A 16,665-nucleotide genomic window follows, 5' to 3' on the forward strand; every position below is an offset into this window, starting at 1 on the left:
TCATTACCTTAGCCAGCTTCATCCTGACCCACAACTTCTTCACTTTTGAAGGCCAGACACACCAACAATTAAAGGGAACAGCCATGGGTACCAGGATGGCCCCCTCGTACGCCAACCTATTCATGGGTCGCTTAGAGGAAGCCTTCTTGGTTACCCAGGCCTCCCAACCCAAAGTTTGGTACAGATTTATTGATGACATCTTCATGATCTGGACTCACAGTGAAGAAGAACGCCAGAATTTCCTCTCCAACCTCAACTCCTTTGGTTCCATCAGATTCACCTGGTCCTACTCCAAATCCCATGCCACTTTCCTTGACGTTGACCTCCATCTGTCCAATGGCCAGCTTCACACGTCCGTCCACATCAAACCCACCAACAAGCAACAGTACCTCCATTATGACAGCTGCCACCCATCCCACATCAAACGGTCCATTCCCTACAGCCTAGGTCTTCGTGGCAAACGAATCTGCTCCAGTCCGGAATCCCTGAACCATTACACCAACAACCTGAAAACAGCTTTTGCATCCCGCAACTACCCTCCCAACCTGGTACAGAAGCAAATAACCAGAGCCACTTCCTCATCCCCTCAATCCCACAAACTCCCACAGAAGAACCACAAAAGTGCCCCACTTGTAACAGGATACTTTCCAGGACTGGATCAGACTCTGAATGTGGCTCTCCAGCAGGGATACGACTTCCTCAAATCCTGCCCTGAAATGAGATCCATCCTTCATGAAATCCTCCCCACTCCACGAAGAGTGTCTTTCCGCCGTCCACCTAACCTTCGTAACCTCTGGCGGATAACAAGAAGAGAGGATATACTGAAGGGCAAGTTCCCATCTCCGGAGTTCTGACAGGTTGGTGTTAGTGGGAAGTATCCAGATAACCCGGGCGGTGTAACACTGTGCCAAGATGTGCTGGCCGTGCACCAAGGCATGTTTAGCCACAGGGTGATCCTCATTACCAACAAACACTGTCTGCCTGTGTCCGTTCATGCGAATGGACAGTTTGTTGCTGGTCATTTCCACATAGAAAGCTTCACAGTGTAGGCAGGTCAGTTGGTAAATCACATGGGTGCTTTCACACATGGCTCTGCCTTTGATCGTTTACACCTTCCGGGTTACAGGACTGGAGTAGGTGGTGGTGGGAGGGTGCATGGGACAGGTTTTACACCGGGGGCGGTTACTAGGGTAGGAGCCAGAGGGTAGGGAAGGTGGTTTGGGGATTTCATAGGGATGAACTAAGATGTTGTGAAGGTTAGGTGGACGGCGGAAAGACACTCTTGGTGGAGTGGGGAGGATTTCATGAAGGACGGATCCCATTTCGGGGCAGGATTTGAGGAAGTCGTATCCCTGCTGGAGAGCCACATTCAGAGTCTGATCCAGTCCCGGAAAGTATCCTGTCACAAGTGGGGCACTTTTATGGTTCTTCTGTGGGAGGTTCTGAGTTTGAGGGGATGAGGAAGTGGCTCTGGTTATTTGCTTCTGTACCAGGTCGGGAGGGTATTTGCGGGATGCGAAAACTGTTTTCAGGTTGTTGGTGTAATGGTTCAGGGATTCCGGACTGGAGCAGATTCGTTTGCCACGAAGACCTAGGCTGTAGGGAAGGGACCGTTTGATGTGGAATGGGTGGCAGCTGTCATAATGGAGGTACTGTTGCTTGTTGGTGGGTTTGGTGTGGTCGGACGTGTGAAGCTGGCCATTGGACAGATGGAGGTCAACGTCAAGGAAAGTGGCATGGGATTTGGAGTAGGACCAGGTGAATCTGATGGAACCAAAGGAGTTGAGGTTGGAGAGGAAATTATGGAGTTCTTCTTCACTGTGAGTCCAGATCATGAAGATGTCATCAATAAATTTGTACCAAACTTTGGGTTGGCAGGCCTGGGTAACCAAGAAGGCTTCCTCTAAGTGACCCATGAATAGGTTGGCCATCCTGGTACCCATGGCTGTTCCCTTTAATTGTTGGTATGTCTGGCCTTCAAAAGTGAAGAAGTTGTGGGTCAGGATGAAGCTGGCTAAGGTAATGAGGAAAGAGGTTTTAGGTAGGGTGGCAGGTGATTGGCGTGAAAGTAAGTGCTCGATCGCAGTGAGGCCCTGGACGTGCGGAATATTTGTGTATAAGGAAGTGGCATCAATGGTTACAAGGATGGTTTCCGGGGGTAACAGATTGGGTAAGGATTCCAGTGTTACACTGTCCGCGTTATCTGGATACTTCCCACTAACACCAAACTGTCAGAACTCCGGAGATGGGAACTTGCCCTTCAGTATATCCTCTCTTCTCGTTATCCGCCAGGCCTCAACCTCCGCTAATTTCAAGTTGCCGCCGCTCATACCTCACCTGTCTTTCTACATCATCTTTGCCTCTGTACTTCCGCCTCGACTGACATCTCTACCCAAACCCTTTGCCTTTACAAATTTCTGCTTGTGTCTGTGTACGTGCGGATGGATATGGATGTGTGTGCGAGTGTATACCTGTCCTTTTTTCCCTCTAAGGTAAGTCTTTCCGCTCCCGGGATTGGAATGACTCCTTACCCTCTCCCTTAAAACCCACATCCTTTCGTCTTTCCCTATCCTTCCCTCTTTCCTGATGAAGCAACCGTTGGTTGCGAAAGCTTGAATTTTGTGTGTATGTTTGTGTCTCTATAGACCTGCCAGTGCTTTCGTTTGGTAAGTCACATCATCTTTGTTTTTAGAGAGATATATATGGCAACTATAAGCTACAGCCTGCTCTCAAAGTATCAAGATGACACTAATTGGAGGATGTCGAAAATATTTAAGCTATCATCCCTCCTGCATTTCATATTTGAATGTAAAAGGAAGAAAGCTTAATACATCCTGAGGTACCCTGTCATGCGGTTCAGTGGTTTGCAGAATATAGACGTAAATGTAGGTGCAGATAAATTAGTGTAGGATATATGTTAATTTCCATAAATAATTGGAAAATCTCAAACATAATTTACACGTCACATGACATTGTGACAAATGAACATAGTCAAAATGTAGAAAACATTTCGAGTAGACATACGACATTTTCAAAGATATGAAATGGATGTTGGTTGCTGTAGCAAAATTATTGTGCAGCTATGTGCTGTAATCATACTGCTATCAACTGTGCTGTGGGTACATTTAAAGTCAGTAATCTTCATGTTTATTCAATTTACTACTTGTGAAGTATTTCACAAATATAGTTAAAAATGGTAGCAGAATGATATAGAACTTTTACTTAGCTATTCATTATTATACCTTGCAGCTTCTTAAGAAATCACAACACATCTTCAGTTCTTTTGGAAGTTACACTCAAACCCAATTGGGAGCCTTGCCATTCTTGAGAAGTGCTTTTCCCAACTGAGCTATCAGGGCATCACTCAAGGACACCCTCACAACTTTAGTTCTATCTATATTAAGTTTTAAGATATGAGTTCTGGTCTGTTGCTTGCTTTTAAGATGTAAGCATCCTGTGCAGAGCAGAAGTTTTGTTCTTGAAACCAGATTCTTTATATGAACAAAAAGCATCTGCATTATATAGAACAGCATGGTATATCCCTTGGAAAAGTCAACTCCTGTGATGAGTAGTAAACATGTGGCTCGTCACCGCGCATTCATACTATCATCATTATGACTGTCACACACAAAATTCACTGGGGCCAGAGTTATTTCACTATTATGTAGGGTAAATATTGACTGAAGGTTTATTTCGTAGCCATTGGTCATTCTTGACCAAAACTTTTCAAAGTGGAATGTGATAAGAAATTCTTGCCACAGTTTTGCATGCTAGCATTTCAATCTGCAGGTCAACTCAGTGAGACAGATTACAAAGTGCAAAGCAGGTAGCACCGAACATTTTAGTTAACTTACCCAAGTGCTGGTGCCACATCAGTTTATTATTCATTGGGGTGACTAATATCTTCATTGAGCTCTCTTTCTGGTACATGTAAGTGTCTACTATACCATCCTATCTACAGCTGAATATGAAGCTGCAACAGTGTCATTAATGCAAAATTAGTTTAGTGTTGTGTACTGTTACAACAGAAGAAATATGGTTCGTTATTGGTTACAGTGCAAAGATGTGAAGAAGTGAAAATATTGAAAAATAGTACATTTGTGTCTGTCACACAAACCAACAACTTCTCAACAACCAATAACAACTAACTTCCTTTGCTTTGTGCTGGCCCTTACATAAACAAGTAATAATTACAAACAAGTATTTCATTATTATAATGTTAACTTTTCTTGATTTACATTGAAGAATTACACATTTGTGGAGTTTTAAATATGACAACATATTCTCCATAAAAAACTAACACATCTGAAATAACAGTTTTTGTCAAACAGACACCTTTCCTGTACAAATTTAGGTTTTAACACCTGTCTTCGATAGATGAAGATTTCAGCTGCAGTATTTAACTATTTTAGTTGCCTACATTTGTTGATGTTTCAGTGCTAAAGTTTTATTAATTCATACAAATAATCTCATTAAAGGTTGTTAAAATTTGAAATGTTTGCATTTTGAATGATTGACTAAGACATTTTACTGTATTTTCCAAATAAGTTTGTTTGAAAATTCTGCCTATCTTATTCAAAAATTGCATTCTATTAAGAAATTTGTGTTTTCACGATTGTGAAACTATTGAACTGACTTGGCAGAAACTTATATACATGCAGTTTTCATTTTTAACAGAGTCATAATTTTTCAGATGGCCACTGTGGCCGAGTGGTTCTAGGCGCTTCAGTCTGGAACTGCGCGACCGCTACGGTCGCAGGTTCGAATCCTGCCTCAGGCATGGATGTGTGTGATGTCCTTAGGTTAGGTAGGTTTAAGTAGTTCTAAGTTCTAGGGGACTGATGACCTCAGATGTTAAGTCCCATACTGCTCAGAGCCATTTGAACCATTTTCATAACTTTTCGTAAGAAATGAGAGGATGAACTTTGTCTTCTGCAAGGCATTAAATTACTTCAAATGATGTTAAACACTTATTTATATGTGATAACAGAAAGAAACATAATCATATATTTCATCAACATTATAATAATAAATAATAAAATTACCATGTATCACATACTACGTTAGAAGCATGTATCGTTTGGTCCTATTTTAACTGGTATCAAGTATTTCATTAACTAGTTTAATGTTTTCAAGGTAGTGCCTAAATTTAGTTATAAAAGTTGGTGACCCCTCATAATGTTGTGCACATGTTCACCATATTACTAATGTAGGAACAAGGAAAGGGCTCTTTCACATAGTTTGGTAATCCCAGTGTGGATGCCAAGGAGGGGGAAACACCTGAATTAATACAGAATGATTCATGTGTACGCTGTTGCTATATCATCAGCTGGAGTGATGCTTTTATAAGAAAAATAACTGAAATCTATCTTGATAATGTAAGGAGTAAGGGTTATAAGATAACATTTCACCATACGTTAGAGATGCTAAATTGTGAAAGGCATGTAAACAAGTCTGAGAACTTTGGTAGCTTTCGAAGTTTTGGTGTACACACACACACACACACACACACACACACACACACACACACATTGCTGACATTGTTCCCACACTGCAGCTTACATGGATTGAGGGTTTGTGGCTGGTAGTGGTGGAGTGGGCAAGGGAAGATAAGAGGTATGGGGTAGGAGGGTGGGAGGCTTGGGGAAGGGAAGCTAATGGTTAAGAGGGAGGAGGCGGCAGCGGGTGCACAGTATACAAATATTAAGTTAGTTCAAGGTGGAGGAGGAACTATTGATTTCGGCTGCTTTGGGACTTCGTACAGAATCAATGATGATTGAAAATGTGCGCTGGACCAGGATTTGAACCTGGAATCTCCTGCTTACTAGGCAGTTGCTTCAACCACTGCACCATCTGGTCAGAGTGTTTATTATAATTGCACGGACTACCTCAATATGCCTTCCGGCCAACTCGCATTCCCACCTAGCACCACCTATCCGCAGTCTCCGTCCATATCCTCCGCACTTGTTATATTGAGATTCTCGTAGCAGGTGCAGAGGTGATACAGTTCTGGCTGCAGGCATGGACAATTGCGCGTGGCACATGATGATGGATGAGAGTGGATTTGGAGGTGATGAGGAGGGGGGGGGGGGGGAGGGAGGGAGAGAGAGAGAGAGAGAGAGAGAGAGAGAGAGAGAGAGAGAGAGAGAATATAGAGGCAGGGGTGATGGTGAGGAAAAACCAGATGATTTCATAATCCTCCAGGCCTCAACCTCCGATAGCCCTGCCCTAAGTGCAAACCTCCCTCCTATTCTTGCTTCTTTCTCCCATTGTCCACTCCATGTGGCACAACCCTATATTAATTGAAGCATTCTACACTGTTTTTAACAACTCATAAGTAAACTGCCCCTTTGAACCAAACGTAGACTTCAGGCTATGCTTCACACCAGACTGCCACCAAATCTAGGAATTCAGTTTCACATTCATTGGCTTTGCCAACTTGCAACCAACCCCAGTGTAGCCATAATGGTGAGAGATATATGTATAATCATATATTGCCAGTAAGTAGAGTAACACTAATTCTGCAACATTTAAAATTCTTTTCATGTTTTTACTTCACATACATTGAAATGGCTATTGGATTTCTGTCAAAAATTCATGCTGAGAAGGAAGGAGAGGAGCTTTCAGCTAATTGTTGTATGTATTCTACACCTCTATTAATACTATACTTGCACCTGATTTACTTACTGCAGGTATCAATATTGGACCTGTGGTGGCAGGTGTAATTGGTGCTCGGAAGCCACAGTATGATATTTGGGGGAATACAGTGAATGTTGCGAGCCGCATGGATTCAACGGGCTTACCAAATCACATACAGGTATTTTATTGTAATATAAATTGCATGTGTATCTTTGTTGATTGTGTAAGCAGGTATTACGGTAACATTGGGGAACATGTAATCCTAACTCCTGCAGAATCCTCACTACCACTCATCATGTTCTGTAGATCCTGTCATGAAGGGAAAATTTCAGCTTTATGGAATGAATTGATAAAGAAAGTACATGTAGTGGCAACTATTAATAAAACATTAACATCATTCTGCCTGTGTAATTTGTAGAGGGCCATAACTACCACAATTCTTAAATGATTGTTAATAAACGACTGCACCGAAAAGGGAAATTTATTTGAGAAACCCATAAGACTACAGAACAGACAGAACTAATGCCAATTATTTACCTTCAGGTTGAGAAATGTAAGTACTGCTGATAGGCACATTTAAAAGTTGAAAAAATTATTGATAGTTTCAAAGTGAGGAATGAGGTATAGATTAGGGAGAAAGTTACGTAGAAGAGGCAGATCAATCAGACCCCAGGATGAGAGAGGTCAATCTCAGTCCATTGGGTGACCTGCCCCTCTTCCCTTTCTGAGGAAGAAATTAACGGTTCTGAAAGCTAAAATTAGTTTTCTAATTTGTAAATGTATGTGTTACCAGTACTTGAATTTTGCCTTGCTAAAAGAAGTACTAGAGACAAACAATTTAATTTGTGGAATCGACAGTAGTTTTAGAAAAAGGATTCATACCGTAGCATTTGATGAGATGGTGTGGCTGCTAAATTTGGAACACCTTAAAGCAAGAGCAACCATAGAATCTCTAGACACCTGTATATTGAGAGTAGAATTGGAGAAACATGAGCGCAAGCCAGAACACGCCTGCAGTAATTTTATAGAATATTTATTTGATAAAATCACAGTAAAGGCTGCAGCATATATTGGATTGGTGCATAAGTTCGTAGAATTTTTTCCATAAATTTAATAAACACAGCAGGTACATGTAACAGAGACTTATCAATAATATGTCCTCCTTCCCTATTTACAACAGTCTAGCAATAGTGGGGTAACTTTTCAATTCCACAATTAGAAATCACATGACTTTGAGGTGCAGAACTCATCAAGCCATGTAGCCACGTTTAGAATGAATTTCCATCCATGGAGGTGGTTCCTTGGAGATTATTGCATAGAGAGCAGAAAAGGTGAGAATATAACTGCACAAAATCAAGTGAATAAGATGGGTGGAGAATGACTTCCCAACATAGCTCATGTATAGTGTTTTTTGTCAGCCTAGCAGAATGTGGACAGGCATTAATGTGTAGTAGCATCACTGTACACAGTCTTCATGGTTGTTGTTGTTGGACAGTTTTTGATTTGTTGACAATAAATTTCAGCAGTTACAGTTACAAGTCTGGAAGCAATTCATACCACACTGTCGCTGTGCTAACAGATATTTAACATTACCTTTTGTGTATGTGCACAGTTGTTTGTTTGAGCAGTAATCTTTAACCCAATCTCCTGAAGTACTGGAGCCACTGAAGAAATCAAAGAGAAGGAAATTTTGTATCTGATTCACTTGCATCAATGCTGTAGAATCATCAAATGCCCTGTATCTAAATACTCAGTGAAGAGATCTGATATTTCTAACTTCTCTATTCTCCCACAAATCAAGTTGCATATTCTTAATTTAATTTTATGAAATAATTTTTACTGTGTCAGTAACATTTTGCTAATATTTATTAGCACAACATGTTTTGACAGCATGCTGCTATCATCAGATGCACTGCAGTTATATGTACGTTAATCTGAAGTATGATGGGGATTATTTTCTGGGTGTGCCAGTGAGGATATGTACCAAAATTTAATAATTTTTCCTGGAAATTTATTTGTCTGCAACACAGAGCACAGCAATGAATACACCTCCTTCACTTTACACTTTCACATTTAGATGTTTGCAAGACAAGTTTCCAGCAAAAATGGTTAAATTTTGGAATGTTATCTATCTGGCATATCCAGCAAATAATCCTCATCACACCTCATGTAGATGAACATCTAACTGCAGTGCACCTGATGATGCCAGCACATTGCCAAAATGCGTAACAGTAATAAAAATTAGTAAAAAGTTAGAGCAGCAGTAAAAATTATGTCATAAATTTATAATACAGTCATTGACCTCACCCAATTCCATACAACATGAGTAAATTTAAGCCTTAATCTAAGAGAAAATTTAAATAATGTAAACAGCACAGAATTAAAATTGTTATCTTGTTTATTACCAAAGTTCTTCTTGCAGCAGACCACAGACAGAATATATAATTTCTTATGTAAGTAAGAAATGCATCAAATTGCAGAGATTAATTATTCTTACTCTTCATGAGATACTTCAGAACTGAGTGAAAGTTGAACGCTGCTTACCAGTGACCTCTTCATGAAAATAATGACAAAAATTATAATGTTTAGTTGGTGTGTACTCTTAACTTAATACAATCAGTGGTGTTGCAAAAGGAGGTGTGAGAATGATCATCTGATGGGGACAGTGTAGACTACATAATATCGAAGATTTTGTTCAACACTTGTAACCAGTAGAAACACTTATTCACGATATTCAGAACATACTTTTACAGTTACCGCAGCAAGGAACAATGGTGAAATTTTGACTGTGGGAATGAGGCAGCTGACAAAGTGGTAAAATTGTGTTGTGAAGAAAAAAGTCTAGCAGTATGTGATGTAATCCTTTACATAGTTGCTACACTGTTAATCAAGAGTCATGTGGCAATTGGATAACATATGGCTGGATATAAAGAGCAGAGACATATATCTCGTAAAGCTCACAACGAGGACATTGGCTACTTCTATCAAGGTTCAGCAAATAACTAAGATCTTCCAATGCATCACTGCATTGAAACTTTATTGTATTTTCTAGATGTGTTCCATCTATTTGTGCATGACTTTGTTAAGTTTTGAAACACTCAGAAAATAATTGCAAGAATTATTTGCTTGTAGGTAACTGAAGAAGTTTATCAAGTACTGAAGAATTACCCATATGAATTCCAGTGCCGTGGTAAAGTAAAAGTGAAAGGTAAAGGTGATATGACAACCTACTTTCTGACAGACCGTAAGCAACCTGGAACAGTGAGAGTAGATGATCTCCCAAGCCTCAGAACTGGTCCTAGTTTAGGTAAGGAGACTTTTCTTTGGCATTGCACAACATGATAAATGTGTATTTGATAACAGTTGTTAATACATCTTTCTCTCCATTTTGTCCTTTTATACCATTTCTTATTGCTAAGCTTGTGTTTTTGTCTATAAAGTGCCTGTCATTTCAGCTTTTAAGTGTTGGTTTAAGACACATCTCCAGCTATGTCTGCACGATTATAAAATATTCTAATCCAAAATTATGTGAATTGGGTGCATTTAAAAATCCATTTTATTGTTCTTTATAACCTGTGCATATAACTCTCAAGAGGACTTCTGTAATTTGATTATTGTACATGATTGATTATAGAACAAAAATTTTGTGAATAGTCTCATTAGTTAGTACATAAGGTTGCATGGATTATTTGCATGGAATATCAAAATCACATGAGATTGGTATTTACAGGCTTCTTAATCTAATTTGTAATTAAATATGGCAGCATGATATTTGTGTGTAAGTTTACAGAACAGTAAAAATGTTAATTTAACAACAGAAGGCCAAATGTAATTCCTTTGGACTGTAAAACAAACAAGTATAAATAAAAAATTAGTATGCAATCAAAGGAATTTAGTCAAAGAAAATTATTTAGCTTGCTTTACAATTTGGTATTAGCATTGCATGATACTTCTAAAGTTAAATTAAGTTATGATGAAGGGCAACATTTTTCTTACACTGTATATATTGACATAGTTGTTCTTCTAAAAAGTGCAATCAGTTATAAATAACAAATTCCTTTAAAGACTATATGTAGTACGATACTGTACTGGAAATGTTCAACCCCTTACGCAGTTATAATAAAATCTTATTGGACCTATAGTTGTGCTAAGTTGTTCAAACCTCAAGTTAGCAGTTACCACTCAGCAATTATTAGGATGTACTTGGATGAAAGTGCATAATGTTTGAACTACACAGTGTGGCTGGGAATGATTAGATTTTATGAAATTGTATCATTATGACAGTGTCTATTAATCCTTAAACAGATGCCACAAGATGACCATGGGCAAGCATAAAATATTATTAAGGACAGCATGATCTGGTGCAATGGTAACTTTCTTTGTAAATGATTAGTTATCGGACTATAGAGCTCTGGAATGTTATTGACTGAAAACAAGCAAAATATTTTATTTATGTGATTTTCTCTGAGACTTGTAATAATGTGATGTCTTCCTCATGAACTTTCCCATTCTAACTTGCCAACTACTATTAGTGCAGTCTCTTCCTCCACATTGTCCTCTGTCTTTTCTGCTGTTCATTTTTAATTCTTTCCCTCTTTTTCTGTTTATCTCACATTGTTCATTTTCATATGAATTTGTGAATTATCACTGAAACTTGGCCATAATGGGAACCAATGTGGTTGTATGATCAGGTGCAGCCACATTCCATTTCAAGATAGTCTACATTGTTATTTCACAGTGCAAGCATGGAAATAGTAGCAACAAATGTTTGCAGTGGCAGGCATGATGGATTACTATTAACATATTAAAAGTATTGATGAAGATATAAATGACAGAGTGAGCAGAGAAGAAGCAGTGTGCTTCCTAGATGAATGAGCTAAGTTAAATGACTGTTGCACAAATTATAGCAGATGATATTTGTTGCTGAGAGAAGTAAGATACCATCAGATATGGTCAAGTAGGTAATCAAAAAAGTATCCTGTGTATTCGATTAGGTTTCAGTAGGTGCCAGAAAAACAAGCGATCATACGTGGAGATCAAATCATAGTTACAAAGGGAGCATTTTATTTCACTCATTCATTCCTTCATACATAGTGTTCTATAATTCCCATAAGGAAATAAATCCTTCAGGAATTTGGTATGGTTACATTAGGTTCAACAGAATCAAAATTTCCAGTATTTCATCTAGATCAGATGTGGATACATGTTTCCTAACTCTGACTAAATGCTGACATAGTGTCATTGAGACTGATGTATTCACGGGCAGTAGTGTTGATATAGGTTCATTATATCTCTCTACTTGTGAGAATACTTTGATGTACAAAGTGAGGGAATTTATAGTTACAATAATAGCATGTTCAGGACTTGGCAGTGTCATCTATTGGAGCATGAAACAGAGTTGAGAACTGTAAATATGATTATAGACATTCCTTGGTGGGATATAAATAATGGAAGAAGTAGAGATAACAATTCACTGTGTAGTTGAGGCAATGAGTTGTTAAGTCATAAACAGGATTGAGAACTTTCCTGAGCTTTTGGACAACTCCTCCTTCATAGCTAACTGAATATTTTTGGCTCAGAAACGGGCGGTTCGGGCAATAAGTGGTGAGAGTTCATGAACCTCTTGACGACCTCTGTTCACGAGTCTGGGTATTTTGACATTGGCCTCTCAATATGTATATTCCTTATTGTCATTTCTTGTTACCAATATTAGTTTATTCCCAAGAATAAGCAGCTTTCACTCGGTTAATACTCGGCAGAAATCAAACCTGCAGCTGGATCAGACTTCCGCAACTCTTGTGCAAAAAGGTGTGCAGTATACTGCTGCATCCATTTTCAGTAAGCTGCCACTCTAATTCAAAAATCTTATCAGTAATCCATGCGCTTTCAAATAAAAACTGAAGAGTCTCCTCATGGGTTACTCCTTCTATTCTGCCGAAGAGTTCCTAGAAAAATTAAGCTGATTCTTATTGCATTGCTGATAGCGTTTACTTAAACTTATGGACTGACTTTTATCAGGTTCATGAATATTTATTTTTATCTGTTAGTACTTTTATGTTGTAATTTCATGTACTGACACGTTCCATGACCTTGGAGATTTTCTCCTCAATTTGGTCCTATGGAACTTGACGTGCAAATAAATAAATATATTTAAAAACAAAGATGATGTGACTTACCATACGAAAGCGCTGGCAGGTCAATAGATACACAAACAAACACATACATACACACAAAATTCAAGCTTTCGCAACCGATGGTTGCTTCATCAGGAAAGAGGGAAGGAGAGGGAAAGATGAAATGATGTGGGTTTTAAGGGAGAGGGTATGACTCAGTATACAGTTGCGCGCACACACACACACACACACACACACACACACACACACACACACACATCCATCCTTAAATAAATACACATACAGTAGGAGACGAGATACTGGCAGAAGTAAAGTTGTGAGGGCGGGGCGTGAGTCGTGCTTGGGTAGCTCAGTTGGTAGAGCACAGAAATAAATATTCAGTTAGCTGATGATACTAACAGGAACTGCTAAACATTTTAAGCATGTGTATTTCAAAGATGATGATTCCAGTCTGCAACTGTATTTATTTAGTTCTTCTCACAATTATTGTTTTAGGAAGGTGTGTTTCACTTCTCTTTATGGCACCAGTTATGAACCTTTCTTTTTTGTTAATGAAATTCTTAATTTGTAGATTTTGGTTTAGTTATTTATTTTTATGTTTGAATTTTGATATAATCTCTTTCAGTGTTCTGTGTTGTCTTTATCTTGTTTTTGTATATTTTTTTAAGTTATTGTCTTAGTTATTATTGTCCCTCCTATCTTGTCTGTTTATTGAGAGTATCTTTTATACAGCTGCTATTGCTGAGGAGGTTGCCATGGTCAACTAATATGACGTCACAGTGTCATCTGCTCAGGTTTGATCTCACTTGAGCATGTTACAAAATTTTGCTACTGCATTCAGTGATGCCTTGCATTTGTTTGTGGTTAAGGCTCTAATACAAATAGCGTTTTTTATCATAGATTAGTTAACCTGGACTACAGATTGAAACCAGTGTGTAGAAGTACTAATTATTGCCATTGTTTGTCCAGTCACATGTTTATAAAATTGTACAGCTGTGCTGGAATATGTTGTAGCTCTTAGGAGATGACGTGGAAGTAGATGCTGGCTTATAAATTGGAGATAATGTTTGAAGATTTATTATGACAATTGCAGATGAAATCAGTTTGATGTGTGAGCTTCTGAATTTACCCTAGTCAGGATCTTGTGTACCTCTAGGTAGTTGGTTATAAGGCATATCCACTAAAATGCAAATCATCCTTCCCACAATTCTCATCCTCCTCATCTCTGCAAGCTAGTTTATAAAAGTAGCAATGCAAGTGTTAGAGAGAATGCTATGAAAAATGATAAAATATAAATGGAGACAGTATAAATGGACAAAATTATTAAAAAGGTCCTAAAGATAAAATGGCAGATCTTGGAAAATAAAATTTTCGACTACATGTCCAAATAAGAGCAATTTCATTACACTAAGTTTGTATCATTATTATTTTTCTACTGTCACCATTACTGTAAAGTGCTTACGGTGGTGATACAGTTCCATATGAAACTAAATAATCCATCACATTCTAGGAGTAGAATGCTAAAAAACCAGTGTTTCATTATGAAACTTCCTGGCATATTAAAACTGTGTGCTGGACCGAGACTCGAACTCTGGAACTTTGCCTTTCCCGGGCAAGTGCTCTATCAACTGAGCTACCCAAGCACGACTCACGCCCCACCCTCACAACTTTACTTCTGCCAGTAGGAGACGAGATACTGGCAGAAGTAAAGTTGTGAGGGTGGGGCGTGAGTCGTGCGTGGGTAGCTCAGTTGGTAGAGCACGTGCCCGCGAAAGGCAAAGTTCCCGAGTTCGAGTCTCGGTCCGGCACACAGTTTTAATCTGCCAGGAAGTTTCATATCAGCGCACACTCCATTGCAGAGTGAAAATCTCATTCCAGAGTTTCATTAGTTCTTCATAAACAATACTTGAGATAATTTTACGGGTTTTTGGTAGATATACAAACTCTTTCTTAAGTTTGTTGTGAGATTTTGATAAGATAGAGGGGGACATTTGCATGATGATGAGTGTCTGTGACTAGTTGTTGGGCTTGTAGAACAAGAAACATCAGCTTCACGCTGCCACATCTGTCTGAACAGTAGTGCCAATGCTCTCAAGAAGACCATAGCAAATGCACTGCTTCACGTATTCAACTTTTTTTTACGGAATGCCATGATATCTGATATATGCATATCTAACAGATACTTATAGAATGAAATGACACATTATATCACAGACTGAACAGAACATAAGAGGGTTGAATAAAAAGTAATGCATCCACCTTCATTAATTTGGTTTGGATGGGAATATTTTAATAAATCTAATGCAGAAATAATCCTTAGAATGTGATCTTTAATTACCAATATTCACTTTGCCACATAATCACCAGCCTATTGGATACATTTCTGCCAACAATGAAACAAGTTTTCTGAAGCTGTTACGGAAGAAGTCAACACTCTGTTTCTGCAACCACAGTCTCACAGTTCTCTCAATGTCTTCATCAGAAGTATAATGATGTTCTTGCAGCTCGTTTTTCATTGTTGGGGACAGATCTAAGTCAGACGGTGCTAAATCTGGACTGTGTGCAGGATGCCGTATGGTGCTGAGATTCAGTCTCTGAAGTTCTGTTGTGGTGGCATGTGAAGAGTATGGTTTAGCATTGTCATGCTGCAGGAAAACATTTCCCTTTTCCTTTCAGACCCTTGTTAGCCATCGTTTCAAAGTTCACAGCATTGTGATATAATGCTCTGAATTTATTGTTGTTCCATGATCAAGGAAATCAACATGGGTAACACCATCTGCATCCCAGAACACTGTGGCCATGTTTTTCAAGCTGAGAGCTGCGTGTTGAATTTCTTTTTCTGGGGCGAGTCTTTGTGTTGATATTCTATAGACTGACGTTTCATTCTCTGATGAATCTCCTTTGGGGTGACACCTTCTGCTGTCAAGAATTAAATGACTGCACATTGACTGACCATCTGTGCTGTGTTCCATACTTTACAATGTAACAACACAACTGTTCAATTCTAAGGCTTCCTGACAACTGGAGCTGAAGAAAAGAGTCTATGGAACAAGCCAGTACCTGCTGCATACCAATGCTGTGAACTGTTGAAGAGTTATGAAGGTGGAGACATTACTTTTTAGTCGACCCTTGTACATTATTTACATTATTCGTAACACAGGTACTACATTTGAAAAATCAGCTCATAACAGTAATTTTGTCATTTTGGGTGTTTCCAATAGCTGTATGAAAGGTAGGTGTGTATGGTGGTGCGGGGGGATTGATTGGGGGGGGGGGGGGGGCAGCATGCTTGCGTGCTTTGCTGTTGTTTTTTACTGACGTTCACATTCCAGCATTTGGTGAAATGTTAGAAATTGTTTGGTAGCTAGTAATCAATCCTCTTATGATTTCCTTCGAAATTTCTTAATATTTCTCATTCTTTACTTTCTTAAAAACAGATTATATATGTATTATTTTACCTTCAGTTTCTTTGTGAATATCTCGAACTTGCATTTTACTCCTGAACCTTCATCAGAACACAATGTGACTCTCATAAAAATGAAGCCAACACACACAATATTTCTTGCTCCACTAGATTAAAAATTCTTCCTTTGGCTCTATATGTGGACTTTGCTTGAATCTCATAGTTGCAACTGTATGATAAACCCCATGCTGTCTTCATATCTGTTATCTATTCCCCTCTCCCATTTTTGCAGAGTTCTGTGAATTATGGGGAGAGCTACTCACATTTTCTAACTAGCAGTGGCACTTCAGATTCGTGGATCATATCTGTCATTACTGATATATATCAAGATTTTGTAGGAGAGTTAAAGTCTCTTTTAATGAAAAAACTGTAGCAGAAATGTGTTGCCTGAAGAGGGCTCTAGAACGTCCTAATGCATGAAGCAAAAGG

The 16,665-nt window shown here is 38.8% G+C and overlaps 1 protein-coding gene across 1 annotated transcript in view; it reads left to right on the forward strand.

Moving 5' to 3' along the window:
• Positions 1 to 16,665, forward strand: part of LOC126252611 (Ca(2+)/calmodulin-responsive adenylate cyclase) — a 370,372-nt gene that overhangs the window by 294,283 nt on the left and 59,424 nt on the right. Inside the window, exons 20-21 of the mRNA XM_049953514.1 lie at positions 6,693 to 6,817; positions 9,772 to 9,946. Of these exons, the coding sequence (XP_049809471.1) occupies positions 6,693 to 6,817; positions 9,772 to 9,946 (300 nt within the window). The remainder of the gene's footprint in view (positions 1 to 6,692; positions 6,818 to 9,771; positions 9,947 to 16,665) is intronic.

The sequence above is a fragment of the Schistocerca nitens genome, chromosome 4 (genome assembly GCF_023898315.1).
Source record: "Schistocerca nitens isolate TAMUIC-IGC-003100 chromosome 4, iqSchNite1.1, whole genome shotgun sequence".
Classification (NCBI taxonomy): domain Eukaryota; kingdom Metazoa; phylum Arthropoda; class Insecta; order Orthoptera; family Acrididae; genus Schistocerca; species Schistocerca nitens.